General features: G+C 44.3%; 1 protein-coding gene across 1 annotated transcript in view; it reads left to right on the plus strand.

The window, feature by feature from the left end:
- Window positions 1-6,122: 6,122 nt before the first annotated feature.
- LOC128620368 (CXADR-like membrane protein) overlaps window positions 6,123-18,068 on the plus strand; it is a 45,846-nt gene continuing 33,900 nt past the window's right edge. The window contains exon 1 of the mRNA XM_053645301.1: window positions 6,123-7,408. Coding sequence (XP_053501276.1) covers window positions 7,372-7,408 — 37 coding nt within the window. The 5' untranslated portion in view covers window positions 6,123-7,371. The remainder of the gene's footprint in view (window positions 7,409-18,068) is intronic.

An 18,068-nucleotide genomic window follows, 5' to 3' on the forward strand; every position in this document is an offset into this window, starting at 1 on the left:
CTGTGCTGTGTTTCCTGTGGGACGTCTTCAAGCTTGCAACACTCGGAATGAAATGATTGATTGAAATCCTTAACGCCGGCTCTCGTGTCGAAAGCTTTGCAAGCTTTCCGACACACTTCCGCTGATTGGCTTCAGGAAGCCGTTCTGATTTAACGCGCTTCCATTCCAATGTGAACTTTTCCTTTTTTTCCCACCGAGAGCAATCTCGCTAATTGAAACGGTGGCTAAAGGAAACAAACTAAAGCTTGTGTTTAAATAGGTCCCGCAGTAATGCGTTTGGAACGACGTGATCCCGTGGTGCGGATAAACCGCGTTCGTGTGTCTCCGAGACAGCCGTCGTCGTCTTCTCGGTCCCTGACGATGATGCATCGCTGTGTTAGGAGCATCACTCATCCCAGCTTCATGTGCACACTCATTTCTCTTCCACGGGCCCTCTGTCAAGCAAATTATCTGCCGCAGCGCTTCCCTCTGACAGCCAAGCCTCGAACGTGGCCTTTGCGGACAAAGAAAACAGACGACGTCTCTGATTTCTACGCAGATTTTCCCGTCAGCCCTTTCAGTTCTTCGGTGATTCATTCGTTTCAGAAATGAGTCAGAAACCTATCGGGGCCGTGTCGTCCTCGAGCGCTCTTTTAGGACTTCCGTGACTCCTTTTCTCAGACTGTTTCCTGACTGGCCTTTCAGAACGCATTAGGAGAAAACCAAAGTAGTACCAGAGGCGGAGAGATGTGTCTTTTATGTGTAGGAATTCTAGCACGAAAAAAAACAACAAAAAAGGGGCCAGAGAAGAGAACGGAGTTGAATGAAGGAGCAGGCCATTGCAAAATAAAAAAGAAATATATTAGATTTGTCTTCGGTCTTTTATCCCACCAGGAGCGAGACGGAGTCGGATAATTTATCATCGAATCTTCACCCCGGGACGATTATTAATCGAACTGATTGATTGATGATCACTTGCCGGAGAGTTGTGGGTCCCACTCGGCGGCTTCAAGCCGAGCAGCGGCAGATTTACGATGACATGGATCTCACATCTTTCATTCCTCACACAGCTTGCTGTAAACAAGAATGGTGGCTGTGTGTGTGTGTTGAGCAGAGATGAAGTGGGCTTTGGTTTAATCCCTTCATTCCTCCACAATCCCACCAGCAGTTATATTGGTCTAAGGCTTTAAAGTCAATCTTACACCATGCCTCTATTTACATCTACACCTCAAGCTTAGCTCCTAATTTGTTTTTGGCATGTTGTTTGCATGTCGTTTAAACACTGGTGTCTTCATCTTCAAGGCCTTTGATTGATATGATATCGACACGGCGTCAAAGTTTATCCATTAAAATGTCCGCGCTAGAGTTGAGTCGTGCAGCCGTTCGGGTTACTCGTGAACGTCTCGCTCTGTTGTCTGGCCCAAATTGGGACGCTAAACTTAAATGCCTGTTTTCTGAGGCTACGTTGAATTAATCACATCATGCAGAGAGAACGCTGTCCTGTATAGCTGGTGTCTAGAATAGGCAACTAATTGGAGTGCAAGGAAGGGAAATTGCACTTGAAGCACTTCCTCAAATCTTAGAAAGAGCGTGAACCCCGGAGCGAAGATTCACTCTCCACACAGCGGAATAGATAATGCACAATTATATGATCCCATTCGGCACTGTTTTTTTGATTTGTTTTTGTTTTGTTTTTTTCTTTAAGCCACAACCTATTTTTTTCCTACTGTTATGATGTATTCTTCTTGAATTTCTGCTACTTGTCATATCCGGCTTATGCTAATTATATGCCTCATGTGTTTCTTCTTGAGACCTTCATGAATAATTGGAAGGGAGGAGAATAAAAAAAAAAAAAAAAACAGGCCAACGTAAGCTTTTGAAGTTTCTCGTGCTGCGACCCAAAATGAATCACACTGGGCAATAGGAAGAATAATATAATATAATGAGTTACTGCAACCGTCTCTGCGGCTTTACATCGCATAAATATAAATGTGTATGAATGTGCCACTAGTCAGAACAGAGATTTGCCTTCAGATAGAAGAAATCCTTCCAAACGTGGCCTGTTTGCGCAATTCCATGTGTCACGTTTGTACACACAGCGCACAGGCACTAGGTTCGCAGGTTGCTGGGTTGTTGTTTTTTTTTTTTGTTAAGGCCAGTGGTTCAATGGTTAAGGCTCTGGGTTATTGAACAAAAGGTTGGGTGTTCAAGCCCCAGCACCACCAAGGTGCCACTGATGGGCCTTTAACCCTCTTTGCTCCATGTGCACCATATCATGGCTGACCCTGTTCTCAGACCCTAAGCTGGGATATGCAAAAAAATAAAAATGATATGTGACAAATAAAGGTTTCTTCTTCATTTTTTATTCTTTTCCTTTGGCACCATGAAGGAATTCCTGCAAAGAAGAGACATTCTCATATAACACTATTCTTAGCTGTGCACCTAGGCACGAGGCATGCATTTTTCACAATCGGTCCAAGCACTCACACTCTCCAGATGCATTAGCTGACCTGATGACATTAGGTGAACTAATTACAGTCCTCCAGTCCCATAAAAGTCTGGTTTTATATATCAATATAGCATCCTGTCTCCTCTGCAGACCATAACCATTTCCCGGCCATCACGAAACTTGAAACAGGAAGTAACATGACAAGTTGCACCAGTTACATTACTCAGATTGGTCAAAACAAGCATCAGACCATCATTTTCAAGTGGACCAGGGATTGGTTCTCTGGACAGCTCCCAGGCTCAAAAAGAGCTTTCACACTTCACTAAATGAACTGATCTCTTGGGGCAAATGGCCTCGGGTCTGGAAAAAGTGTGTGAAGCGAGTTTGAAAATTAAGGCCTTCTGGGTCATGTTCCCTCATTCTCCCTTGTTGAGAAGATGCCAAGAGTATACAAAACTTCATCAGGACCACTGTTAAGAATTAAAAATATAACATAGTTTGGATCGTCGTACTGTCTTACTTATTTGTTACGGTTTCTCCATTCCCAAGTTTTGTTTTGGTTTCTGTTTTGGTCCTGACTCCACCCCTCATTTTCTCATTTGACTGCTCTCCATTGTGTTCATCTGCTTTGTATTAGCTCCTGATTAGTCTGGCTATTTATACCCTGTTGTCTCTTTATTCCATGCAGAGTCTTATTGTGTGCTTGCGCCTGCGGTCTATCTCCTGGTATCCTAGTACTGTATTTTCTTCTATGATCATGGATTACCCTTGATTGACACCTGTCTGCAGGTGTGTTTACCCCAACAGTGGATTTTGGTTACAAATCTTGGATTGTCCTTAAAAACCCTACCTACTTGTGGGTTGCTTCACCATTATTATTCTAAACAGTTTAAATTCATGAGCAGAGGGTGCACAAACTTTTGGCAATCAGTGTATTTCATATACAAATGTAGATTAAACACAGAAATAAAGCTTTTAGACGTAGTCTGAAACTTTATTACAGTGATGAGATGGCATACAAGAAAAGCGGCAAATGTTGTCTATTGCGTCTGAGAGCAGGAACTCAATCATCTGGCTGGTATTAGCAAGCTAGCGATTTTTCTTTGTTTGTTCCCCACTTCTGTTGACCTCTCATGTTCCATGTTGCTGTTTGTGCTTTTCCGTTTGAATGTATTGTACCTGCTGGAAATCTGCGTTCACCACATATTTTTTTCTGATCTCATTCTTTTGCTCTCATAAAGACAGTCTGTTCTGAAGTTATTTAAGTTCCCCTTCACCACAGTACACTGTTTACTCTTCATCCTCTGTGCTGAGCTTTTCCAGTAGCAGTGTTTATTCTCGCAATCCTACATCCCCCGGGGTCTGTGCTTGGGTTTTGGTCTTGCTGCCTCTTGTTTGAGCATTCCTAACACGTTCTTCGGGCATATAAGCATTCTAAATTTTAACAGTGGGTTAAGGCTGGACACAAGTGCATAAATTCATCAGCTGTTTTATTGGGGCAAATCCAGAAATCACAACCTTTATCCATAGCAAGGGTCAAGACGCCGGCAGACAGTGTTAAATACAGATAACTACAGGCAAAGAAATTATGGTCAAAACCCGGAAGCAAGGAATGGGTCAAAACTAGGAATAAGGAACACAGGACTCAAGGAATTGGTGAACATAATTCAGAGAAACTTCAATATCAAGTGCTCGTTTCCATGGGAACGGCATTGTGATCAGGGAGGGAAGCCACGACAGAACCCCACTTTAACTGTTTGACAACAACTGCAGACAGAGTGTCCCAGGCCCCTGGTTGGTCACCAGGAGGACTGAAGGCTGGTATTCCAGGGGAGGTGCAGTGATTGCTACATGTGACAGTGTGGGATGCTGAGCAGCAGATCAATGATCAATGACTAAAGGTGAAAGGAGGATCAGGGAACCCGAATGTCTACAGTTCATCAAAGCCAGCTTGAGGGGCAAGTGGCAACATGTCTGCAAAGCCGTTTGTACGATAAGGTACCTCAGTTACCCTGTCCAGGGTGTATCCTGCCTTGTGCCTGATGCTTTCTGGGATAGGCTCCAGGTTTGGCCATGACCCTGAAAAGGATAAAGCGGTAGAAGATGGATGGATGGATGGAGGTACCTCGGTTGCCAGCAGGTCAGGTAATGCATCTGAGGGTCTGGGAACCTGGACATCAGAGAGTTAGTTAAGCTGTCTGGAAGGTCTGGGAACTCAGATACCAGCAGGATGTTGCCCTCAGTGTGGGAAGAAGCAGAGCGATGATGTCTTTCATGTGGTAGGAGGTTCTTGGTGCAGGAGGACGCAAAGCGACAGCATCCGTACTACAGTGTCTTTGGTGAAATGCAAGGTAGACTTCAAGTTGGCACATTGTGTGCAATGGAATGTCAAGCTTGGAATAGTTGGTAGTGAGATGTGTGTTTCCTAGCTGAAGGAATGAAGAATGAGCAGATGATTAAATAAAATGGCCTAGTGCTGATATCTTTCTAGGTAGTGAACAAGCTGTATGTGAAAATGTTGGGTATTTTTTGCGTCACACATTTTTATTTTTAATGGAATTTCATTATTTACAAAATGGTAATGATGGTAATGAAAATGTATAAAGCTGCAAATTTCTTGACGAATATACGTGTTGCTATGCAAGCAACAAGATAGTCATCTGTATACCTTACAGAATGTGTATACAGAAGATTAGAATCTGTGTCCACTAGGGGTCAGTGTAGGGGAGAAACATCCCTGGCCAGAACTCTTGCCTACTACTTCTGATTTTGCATGTCACCAGTGAACATGGAGTCAGCGGAGGAGGCTATGTTATTGTTTATCTTGCAAAGACGGCAGAAACGGTGACAACTTCCACCAGCGTAGAAAGTCATTAATGGACAGTATGTCCATCATATCACAGCGCCTCTAGTGTTTAGATTGGTGTTGCACCACATGGGGCGAGTAGTGTAAATTGCACAAGAGATGCTCCAAACGACCGCAAGTTACGTGTGGAAGCCATCTTGCATAGGCGTATACATAGTCAATAGCAAGTGTATGTAATCCAGGCTTACAGTTGCAATTAAAATTATGCAACCGCCATTGCAGATCAGGTTTACTCTCAAAATTTCTTTCAGACAAAGTCAAAAAGACTTTCAGCTGCTTCCAATGAACAAATCAAACAAAAGCAACTGAAATAGTTCAACACAACGAATGCTTCAAGTGTTTTCCCCAAATTCAACTGAAAATGTGACTTATAATGACTTCTCCAGTCTCAAAATTATTCAACCCCTTCATGGCAAGCATCGTCAGTACTGAGTAGAGCGTCCTTTTGCTGTTATGACCTGCTGCAAACGAGATGCAGAGCTTCTGGCAGAGCTCCTGAAGAATCTTAGCCCATTCCTCATGAGCAATGGCCTCCAGTTCAGTAATATTCTTGGGTTTGCGTGCTGCAATCGCCTTCTTCAAATCCCACCAGAGATTTTCTATGGCGTTCAAGTCAGATGACTGTGATGGCCCTGTGGAATCTTCCAGGATTTCTTATGAAACCAAGCCTTGGTGGAATTTGAGGTATGCTTGAGATCGTTGTTGTGTTGGAAAGTCCAATGACGCCCAAGCTTCAGCTTCCTTTTTTCTCCTAGGATTTCCTGATACTTCAGTGAACCCAACTTGCCTTCCACATGCTGCAGGTTTCCAGTGCCAGAGGATGCAAAGCAGCCCCAGAGCATCACCGAGCCACCACCACGCTTGACTGTGGACAGTCATTCTTCTTCCTCCAGACATACCGCTGATCCATCGTGCTGAAAAGTTCCAGTTTTGTTTCATCGCTCCACAGAACAGAATCACAAAACTTCTGTGGCTTATTTATATGATTTTGAGCGACTTTTCTTGTGCTTTTGGGTCAGTCGTGGTGTACGTCTTGGAGTTCTGGCATGAAAACCTTCTGCGTTTAGTACGTGCCTTACTGTGCTCACTGAAACCTCAGTGCCTGTTGCCACTAAGTCTTGCTGCAGGTCTTTTGCAGTCACTCGAGGGTTTTTCACAACCTGCCTTCTCAGAAATCTGCTTGCAGCCGTAGATAGCTTCCTTTCTCTGCCCCGTCCAGGTATTTCATAAATTTTCTACCCCTAGCCAGTTCAGGTATTTCATGTGCTCCAACTCAAGCACACCTACTGCAACTAACGAAGCCTTTGATTAGTTGCATGAGGTGTGCTTGAGACAACACCTGTTTTGCATATTTGTACTGTTATGAGGGATTCTATTCAGGGGGTTGAATCATTCTGAAACTGGAGAAATCATTATAAGTCGCATTTTCAGTTGAATGCGAAGCGTTCGTCGTGTCGAACTATTTCGATCGCTTTTGTTTGATTTGTTCATCGCAAACAGCTGAAAGTCTGTACATTTTGACAACAAACCTGATATGCAACGGGGGTCGAATCATTTCAATTCGAAGACTTAATACTCGATTTGACATGTAGATAATAGTATGCAGATTAAATGTAGTAAAAAAAAAAAAAAAAACCCGGACGAATATTGCAGGTACCTCGAAAGAGAGCGTGTGCGGTTTCAGACTGTAGAGGTCCCCACTTCTCCTCACACACTCACACACCTTCACGGCTCTCGCACTGCGCGCGCTCGGGTGTGTATATGTGTGTGTGTGTGTGTGTGTGTGTGTTTTAACGGGAACGCACGCGAGGCAGGACGGAGCGGCGCATCCTCTTCGGAGAGGAGAGAAGCGCAGCGGAACTTTCACGCTTTTACATCGTTTCGGTTCTTTCTGACGGAGAAGGATGCTCAGAAGACACTGCGGTGTTTCCCGAAGTCTCGCGCTTGCACAAACTGAGCTCTGATACGGCTGGTTTTTTTTTTTGTTTTTTTTTTTTTTTTTCCTTTAAATATACATTGATGAACCGGGCTCGTCCTGTGCGCGCGATCACATCAGGTCTTCTACGGGACTCTCGCGATGTCCGCTACCTTCGGGTCCCTGCTGCTTCTTCTGGGTGAGTTTCAGCGTTTGTATGAGAAGCTTTATTTATTTACCCTATTTATTTGTTTGTTTGTTTGTTAACCATTCATTTCGCGTGTTGCTTTTTTAAATACTTGATTGGATTATTTATGCATTTGGTTTGTAGTGGCATGCACTACTTTTTACTACTTATTTATAATTGAATTATTTAATAGATTAATTTATTCATTCTCCTTAATTCCGTATTATGGCACGTGCGTTTATGCACATGAATCCACTGACCAAAATATTTTGAGTTTATTTTGATTATTATTATTATTTTATTTTATTATTTATTTTTTTACCAATTATTTATTTATTTACTTACTGCAGTGTTTCAAATCTTTTCCACTTTACTGACTCCCTATAAAATCCTTCTTAAAAAAAAAAACAACTTATTATTATTTTATTTACCTATTGCATTAATGCATTAGATACATACCTTCAAACTGTATACATAATGATTTATCTGCTTTATTGATTTTAAACGTTTATTGTTATGACACATTTTTATAAGCGTTTGCAACTATTTATTATAATATACATTTTTTTTTACTGTTTTTTTTTTAAATATTATTTTACATTTAGGCACTGGTACTGTTTGAGGTTTTGCTTCAGGGAATCAGTGAATCAGGGAATCAGGGAATCAGTGTGTAGGTGTTGCTCATGACCAGCTATGATTTACTTTTGATTGGTTTTGAGCTGTTGTTGTATTAATCAGACGTGTGAGTCACCGTAAGAAGTTGAAGACGGATGGTGTGTGTGTGTGGTTCTGTGATTTAGCGCTCTGCCTCATGGTGCAGACTTGCAGACATAACGAGACTCCGTTGTTGAATCATGAGCTGACTCGGGAGCCTGGCTTCATCCCGTCGGGAATTTGAGCAGGGGACGCGGCTGTCCATTAGGAGTGCCTGAGACGTTTTTACAGACGGACTCGCAGTCTGCCGTGGCAGAGCTGAGAACACACACTTCAGGTTCTGCAGTAGCAGGTCTGCAGAAATCCATCAGCTGTGGTCCTTTATGTCTGTGACCGAGCAACATTGGGGAATTTGAGTGCTTACACTCGTACGCCTGATCCGAGATGTCGGGTTATCCGTATACACTCAAACTTAGACGTTCAAACACATGGCCTTCGAATATTTCTGAGTGTACAGTGTTTGAAATCATTCCAGCTGGCAAGATTTTTCTATATATCCCCACACCACCCATACCAACCCACACTGCCCTACACCACCCCACACCAACCCACACCACACACACTGCCCCACACCAATCCACACCACACACACTGCCCCACACTGCCCTACACCACCCACACTGCCCCACACCAACCAACATCACACACACTGCCCCACACCAATCCACACCACACACACTGCCCCACACCACCCCACACCAATCCACACCACCCACACTGCCCTACACCAGACCACACCAACCCACACTGCCCTACACCACCCACACCAACCCACACTGCCTAACACCACCCACACCAACCCACACTGCCCTACACCACCCACACCAACCCACACTGCCCAACACCACCCACATCGATACACACCAACCCACACTGCCCTACGCCACCCACACCAACCCACACTGCCCAACACCACCCACAACACCCACACTGCCCTACACCACCCACATCGATACACACCAACCCACACTGCCTCACACCAATCTACACCAACCCACACCAACCCACACCGCCCTACACCACCCCACACTGCCTTACACCACCCACACCACCCCACACCAACCCACACCACCAACACCAACCCACACCACCCACACTACCCCACACCAACTCACACCAACCCACACTGCCCTACACCAACCACACCACACACACCACCCACACCACCCCACACCACCCACACCGACACACATCACCCCACACCACCCACACCGACACACACCATCACACACCACCGACACCAACCCACACTGCCCCACACCAACCCACACCAACCACACCACACACACCACACACACCACCCACACCGACACACACCACCCCACACCACCCACACTGACACACACCATCACACACCACCGTCACCAACCCACACTGCCCTTCACCACCCACACCAACCCACACCTCCCCACACCACCCACACTAAGTCGGTAACTCAGCTACATAATATCTCACATTATGTCCAGCACATGCCTCAGGAACCTGAATTGTTTTTCATCCTGCCCACGTATTGATTTATTTTGTTACTGCAGTCCTGCACATTAAACAGTGAATCAGTTTAAAGAACAAGTTAAAGATGAGTTAAAGGTCTATATTTAGAGCTGAATCTCCGGGGGTAGCCGAAGTGTCTGTCAGATGCAACGTGGACACAACCGGAGGTTAGGAAGTGACAACTCGCTGCACACTGACCCTGCTCTCTACTCTCTATTCTCTGCTCTCTCCTTTCTCTCGCCTGCACTCTGAGCTCCTCATCCAAACAGCTGGAATAACAACAGTCGGGTAGTTAAGTGTATGTATCATCTTGGCCTGTTTGACCCTGCGTGTTCGTGCCATGACCTCTCGAGGTGATTAGCATTAGTGGCAGGTTCCATGAAGTACTTGTAATTCCGAACAGCTTGGCATCTGACCCTTCATTACTTAGTCATTCAGAGTTTTTTTTATTTTTATGCATGAGCCATGCATAAAAGCTTGGCTTGGCTCCTTGTACTGGAGTAATGTAATGCTTTCTTGTTGGTAATGCTAGCTTCTAGCTGCTGCTGAGGCTAACCCTGTGTCTAAACGTAACAGATTGTAACAAAAGCAAAAAAATAAAATAAATTGCAATCATAATAAACTAATATATTGCATATTTATATAAATAAGATCCAGACCAGAATGTGATTTGGAGGTGTGGCCTTTGTGTCTGTCAGTCCCAGTGAAGGAGGCGTGGCCTTTGTGTCTGTCAGTCCCAGAGGAGGAGGCGTGGCCTTTGTGTCTGTCAGTCCCAGAAGAGGAGGTGTGGTCTCTGTACATCACGGCTGAAAAAAAAGAAGGCAGGGTGGTTATGTCTGTTAGTCCCAGTGAAGGAGGCGTGGCCTTTCACTTATCAAAACAGCCGTGAAACAATTATGGCACAATGTCATGCAGGTGGAACAGGGTGTAGGATAGTGACATGCAGTGTGTGTGTGTGTATGTGTGTGTGTGTGTGGTTTTGGCAATGGAGCACAGTCTGTCATACACATCAGAGGATGTGTGTGATGATGCCATGTTTCAGAGTCTCTGGCATGAGGAAGCACGTGTGTGTGTGTGTGTGTGTGTGTGGGCGCATGTGTGTCTGGTGGGAGGACGTGGATGCCACTCTGATTTGGCCGAGTGCTCTGACACGGCTCTCGGTGAGCGGCGTCCCCCTGCTGAGATGTGCTCTGCTAATTAAAGACAGCAGTACATCCCTCTGGGGACTCTCTCTCTCTCTCTCTCTCTCACACACACACATACACACACACACACACACACACAACCTTACACACGGACTTAACACAGAGAGTTCAGAAATAACCGTCAGCGGCCGCTTTTATTAGAAAGCATGCTCCACAGGAGGGATGTGCTACTAGAGCTACTACGACTCCCAAGGGTGAAGTTCAGAGAACTTTCATAAAAGTACGCGACACACACACACACACACACACACACACACAAACACACAATCTCATCACTCTTAGCTTAACGTTTGATCTTCTCGAAGTTCATCTTGCCCATGGGGAACATTCAGAAGAGCGTCCTCGTGTAGAACATCTTGGGGGCAGATTATGGCTTTGCTCAGTGTGTGATGTTAGATTACAGATTTTGTCCACTTTAATAAACATGGATTTGCTTCAGAAACAAATATTTGATCAAAGAGAAGAATGCGCCGAGAATGACTCTTGGATTTTAGGGGTGTGTGTCTCTTCAGAACACGATACAACGAATGAATGCGACACATACAACAATAAACATGTGATTCAGTATTGTACAAACGATTGATTATAAACGGGTGAAATAAAACCTTTACTAGATATACCAACACAGAGGCCACGCCTCCTTCAGTGTGACTGACAGGCACAGAGGCCATGACCCCTTTTTGAGACCGAAATGTACAACGGCCACACCTCCTTCACTAGTTACTGACAGACACAGAAGCCTGACTGACAGGCACAGAGGCCACGCCCCCTGTGACTCATTGTGACTGACAGGCACATAAGCCACGCCCCCTTTTTGAGACCAAAAAACAGCCACACCTCCTTCACAAGTTACTGACAGAAACATTAGCCACACCTCTAACTCTACCTAACAGAAAGACCATGCCTCCATCACTCCATCCAGAGTGGCCCCGCCCCCTTTTTTGGGACTGAGATGCACAGTGGCCACACCTCCTTCACTGTGACCTGTGATCTGATTCACTGGAACTATGAGTAATCATAATAATGTTCCTCACAACTTTGCTTAATAGATATTTTCTAAAAAAAAAACAAAAAAAAAATGCAGTAATGAAATAATCGTTGTTTTTTTTAGCTGACTAAAAAAAAATTCAACACATGTGCGATACAGTCGGAAAGCTCAATTTCATTAAGGAGTGCTGTTTAACGACCCGGAAATAAACCGAAATAGTGGCACCATCTGTTCAGTCCCGGCTAAGAGCAACGAGAGAGAGAGAGAGAGAGAGAGAGAGGAAGGAAAGTGCTAACATTAGCTCTCTGCAGTTTAGTTTCAAGTTAAATGCAAAATGTAATAAACAGCTACAACCCACACACACACACGCACACACTAATCAATCAGTGTTTTGTGGCATAAAAGCTTTCGGCAATTTATCTCTCAGATAAATGAGCGTAATGCTAATCGTCTGCGTAGGCGATCGTTCTTGATCTTGGAGATGAACGTAGTGAACGTACGTGGCCACACACTCTGCTCTTTCTCCACAAACACAACATCTGAGTTCAGGGTGGCCGAAAAGAAGCACATGCTTTTAATAAAGCTGTGTGTTTTCTTTATAAACATTCTCCTCAAGTAGCCTGGAGCTAACACTCCCCCTTCCCCCTTCCCCCGCCGTGAAGCAGACCTGCCAAGCTAACTCATAAATCTGAGGAAAAATAGTTTCAGAAACTTTCGCAAATGCCACAGTCCGCACCTTTCTTTAGATCATCAGCCATGTTAAATACGTTCCTTATGCTAAAGCAACGATAGTTCATTTATACAGTCATATCAGTAGTTTACAGTCTGAAAGTATTACCCATAATGCACTGTGAGCAATGTCAACAAATTCTAAAATAAAGCCAGAGGTTATAGCACTCTATTGAGCTAAATTCAGCTCGATATCTTGCTTTCCTTAAATGGCTAGCATGAACGATAACCGCTAAATGTACTAAGAACACCGGTCCCGAAAGCCGACAACGTAGCCACGACGACGAGCACAAACAGTGGTTTAAGATTAGCTTGTTGCTAAGCGAGAATAAAAAATAATAACCGACGACGCAAGCCGCAAGGTGCGCTTCTTCAGTAGCATTACGTTAGCATAACTGTACTTCTTGTAGCAAGAGTATTGCTAACATGACGCTAAGATCAACATTCCCGAAGGTTTCTGAAGCAAAGCCGTCTCTGCTTCATCTCTTATCTTCTTGTATCGCCTCATACATAGCCTGCTAGCTAGCGAAATATCAGCTAGCCGTGAAATAAACAAATAAAGTACTTCAAAGCGACGACGTCAGAAACGACGTTCCGTTGTGTTTTCTTAACTTCTGTACTTTTGTTTACATTTTAATCTGTCCTGACAAAATCCTCGAGTGGTACGGTGTCGCTTGCGTAGTTGAAGTATTAATCGTAATGCACCGTGAGCAGTTTGTTTACAAATAATCTGTACTAAGAAAGTAGAGCTAGGAAACTATCTTACCGTTCACTCTTTCAGAATTTAGTCTTGATTTATGTAAAGCGCTAGCTTGTGTGCTAACGGATTCCAGAAATTCTACCGCAACTCCGGTCAGGATTCGCCAGCGCTAGATTTCAGCTAAGCGTAGCGAGAGCTAATAAAAACTAAACATTAGCTTGGGTGAGGGTGGAACTTTTTTTTTTTTTTTTTGACTGCGTCAGTTGTTATTTTCTCGTTAGCCTCTAGCTACGATACCTCGATGTTATAGTTTATCACGGTTATTCGTTTTTTTTTTTGGACTATTTTTATCTTCGCTATCAGTGCTAGCTTTTAGGATGCACCGTTGCTTTTGTTCCTACAACTAGCACGCCAAGTGGACGCACACAGGTGGTTTGATTTATGTAAAACGAAACAAAAAGAGAGAAGAAACCATTTGAGGAGGGTGAAGCAAATCAGCGCTTCCTGTTTTCTCCTCGTCGGTCTGGGAGCAATTTCGGCGCCCATCTCGCACGCACGCACTTTTTGGGTTTTGTGGGCAGCGAGAATCTGTCATGGATGCGCTCCAGAGCTGAAACGAGGAACTTGCAGGAAGAATGCAGGTCGCACATGGCTTCCTTTTGTATTGGAAAGGAGGCGTGGCTTTTCACGCCGTAAAGCTAACACTTATTTTATTTATTTATTTTTTTAACCGAACGCATGGAATATAAAGAACATTCCGCAGGTCACGCACGTGTTCCAGCAGGAGTTTCCTAAAGATCACGAGAAGATGAAAAGCGCTTTCATTAACACTTTTTTCAGATTTTTTTTCGATCGAGAATCGATTATTAGTTTGAAAATCGAAATTAGCACGGACGCTAGACACGCACGATTTGTGTGTGGAGTTTCTGCCAATGCTAAGCTAAAACAAACAAACAAATGAACGAACAAACAAACAAACAGATTCAGATTCTTTGATTCAGTAATTTAAAAAAGGATGGAATAAAAATGTAATTAATTTATTTATTTTTTACACAAGAAGTGGTGCTAAATAGGACTGCGGTCCGTGAATGTTATTTCTTCATTCAATTTAAACGTTGTCATTGATTTATTTATTTTTTAAAACTGCCTCGGGTGGCCTAGCGTTCAGCAGCACACACACACACACACACACACAAACACGCTTCCTACACACGCCGTCTTCTCAGAATAGCTTGCGTGGCTCTGAAAGCCTTTATTTGAGCGTGCAGTCTGGTATTATGTCAAAGCCGGCGGTTAATGCAGGTGCCGTCGTGTTTCCACCACCTCTCCGTGTTAAGCCGTCGTATCTCCCGTGTTTATTCCGGGCTCCTTTACCTTCCCGCTCATGCTGTTTGACAGCGTAACTGCAGTGCCGGGAAATGGCAAAAGCCGGAGGTCTCGGCGCGCGCGAGTGCTCCGGCTCGGTGTGTGTCCACATGTGACATTTAGAAAACAATGTGCCATTTAGAGTACAGGACACGCAGGTGACATTTGTGTTCAGAACCGAGGTTTAAAATAAGACTGCAAGGTAAAGCTCTGGTTTCTATTTGTTTATATATGCGCTTGTTACCGTTTCTATAGTAACAGATGGTTGACGGGGACTTGTACGGCGTACGCTGCATGTAAAGACTAATAATAATAATAGTAATAGTAATAATAATAATAATAATAAATGTCATTTGTTGGACAAATTTGTTTACGTTTCGGTTCTGCTTAGTTACACATGCTTATTTAACATTTATGGAAGGAGTCTCCAGTGTCAGTAACGGAGGAGTTTTCTTGTCGTTTCTTAGTCACATGACAGGCTGTGTTTTTTGTTTGTTTGTTTGTTTGTTTGTTTGTTTTTTGGTTTAATTACTTTCAAGATAGAAAAAAAAAGAAAGGATGATGTGAAAACTGCTCGATTTTTGCCGCAGCCGTTTTCCAAATTTTGCGAAATGAATTTTATGTTGTGTTTTTTTTTTTTTTTGGCAGAAAACTACTCGAATCGGCGAGATCGCGACGGCGCGGGATTGTTTAGCGCGGGCGACGTTTCAGCGATGTCTGTCGGTAAACGAGACCTTTTAGCTGTACTCGCCTTGGACAGCGCGTGAATTTCGAAGAGGGCTTCGGTTGAACGTGTCGTGTCGCGACGCGTCTCGGCCCGAACCTGCGGAAAATCTTGCGGGCATTTTGAAGAAAAAAAAAAAAAAGAAAGAAAGAAAACATGCAAGCTCTGCGGAATATCGCGGAGTTTGCTCGATTTCGCGTTCGCTTCTACGATCGTGGGGAAAAAAATCGCAAAATCCCGTCTGTTTCACGGATGTTCGACAAAATGACACGTAACTATAAACAGATAAAAAGTACGACGTCCTGTTTGCTAGTAATAATCATTTTAAAAAAGGGTCAGTGTTAGCATTTCCTGCGGTATAAGAGATACAAACCCCTTCATGACATGCTCTTATTGGAAACTAATCCACTGTGGAGTGGTAGCGCTAACTCAGCTTCATCACACCACCCTGCTGTTGATTATTTTCCCACAACAGCACGTTTTATTCCTTTCACTCCGTTCAATTCCACAACTTTACGTTTTTTTTTTTTTGTTTGTTTGTTTGTTTATATCCGAAGTGATTTGTAACGCAGGCGATAATCGAACCCGGGCTGCTTTATAAACTCACGGCCTCACGACGTTCTCATTTCGCTGAAGGATTTTCGATGGGGAAGTTCTAATCGGGTGAGCGGACATCTCGTTAACCCTCCCCGTTAGCGTATATAACCATCTGCTTCGCCCTCTGTTAACCTCTGCGCTCCTGACACGGCGCTAATTTGAAGCGTAGGACGTCTCTGTTCCATATTAACCAGCCAATTAAATCCTGGAGGCTGGAGGGGGGAGAACGGGGTAAAGCGAAGCGCTGACTCGGCTGCTGATTCTCACAACAACAACAAGAAGAAGAAAAAGCGCAGCTTCTTTAACGCTTAAGCCGCTTACTCTTCTCATCGGCTCGGGCGTGAGCCGTGTTAAGCTGTTTTGTGAAGTAACACAGCATGAGGGATCGTTCCTCGCCAGGATGATAATGTGTTTTAGATGCTTTGCGCTGAGCCGCTCGCTGGCTAATGTGGATTTGGAACGCGACACGAGAAGTCCTTCATCCCTCTGGATCAGTATTAGCATTAGCTATGATGTTCTGTTCGACTACACAGCTTTCGTCCAGTTATAAAAATGTCTTCACAGGTCTTCCTGTTCTCCATCGCTCAGATTTTGCTGCTTAGCTAATGCTAACGTTATCGCTGGACGTAATAACCTAAGCAAACTTAAAATGACTAGCAGTGCACTGTAGAACTAATCGCTAGGCACTCGCGAATGTTAGCGCCGTGCTGCGTTTACCTATTTAGCTTAGCTTTGCTGTTTTTAGCTTCTGGGTGACTACGGCAGCTAGCTATGCTACGCGGTTTGTCTTAAGGGATTTAGCGTTTTGTAGAGTATTTTTGTAGAAAAACATTTTCCCTTGCTGGCTAGAAAGTTTTGTGTGCGAGATCACAATGTATAGAGAGTCGCCCCCGTTGTCTAGAAAAGCACTACGTTATCTCTTAGCTAACAAGACCAGCCATTTCCTGTGACATGACAGCTAGCCTGGATGGCGTAAGCCTGGTTTACGTGGGCGCTAACAAGAGAAAAGCCAGCGCAGCATCCTGGAAATGTGCGAATGCTGTGTTGCTCTGTCACTTCGCTCCCTCTGTGCTGTTATCCAGGTCATCATTACAGGCCGCCTTCTGTCCACCCTCCCCCTCCCCCTCCCCCGCTGAGAAACAAGACACCTACCTGAGCATACAGACATACACACACACACACACACAAACCATAAACACACACACACACAGAGTGATATTTCATTTACATCTGCTCCTATCCATAATAACTCACTTTACTTCTTTCATCTTGTGTGTGTGTGTGTGTGTGTGTGTTTATGGTGTGTGTGTGTGTGTGTCTGTGTGTGTTTATGGTGTGTATGTGTGTGTGTGTGTGTGTGTGTGTGTTTATGGTGTGTGTATGTGTGTGTGTGCGTGTGTTTACGGTGTGTGTGTGTGTGTGTGTGTGTGTGTGTGTGTGTTTATGGTGTGTGTTTATGGTGTGTATGTGTGTTTATGGTATGTGTGTGTGTGTTTATGATGTCTGTGTGTGTGTGTGTGTTTATGGTGTGTGTGTGTGTGTGTTTATGGTGTGTGTGTGTGTGTGTGTGTGTTTATGGTGTGTGTGTGTGTGTTTATTTATGCTGTGTGTGCCCTGACACTGGAGACTCCTTCCATAAACCTTAAATAAACATGTCCTCACAGAAAGCCTTCACCGTGTCAGCGATCACACACAACTCATTTATGCGGAGCGTCTGCTGTAGGAGTCCCTGTGAACGGGCCGTTGCTATAGAAACGAGGGCGTTAATATACAGTAAAGCTGAGATGTGCAGCTGCACCACTGTCAGAGCCGCTGTTATAGGAAATGAATCGACACCTCGGACCAATCAGAGTGGAGAACTCGACGGCGCTGTGGTGTACGTAATGAAAGGGTGTTCCGGACAATTCTGGGATACACGTGAAGGCAAGATAAATGAAGAAAATTCTGTTTATTCAAGGTGTCGAGACGATCCCTCACTCGATCTACACCTTCATTTCTCGTTCTCTCACTCTCTCTCTCTCGCTCTCACTCTCTCGCTCTTGCTCTCTCTCTCTCTCTCACTCTCTCTCTCTCTCTCGCTCTCACTCTCTCGCTGTCACTCTTGTTCTCACTCTCTCTCTTGCTCTCACTCTCTCGCTCTCACTCTCTCGCTCTTGCTC

The sequence above is a fragment of the Ictalurus furcatus genome, chromosome 16, assembly GCF_023375685.1.
Source record: "Ictalurus furcatus strain D&B chromosome 16, Billie_1.0, whole genome shotgun sequence".
Lineage (NCBI taxonomy): Eukaryota > Metazoa > Chordata > Actinopteri > Siluriformes > Ictaluridae > Ictalurus > Ictalurus furcatus.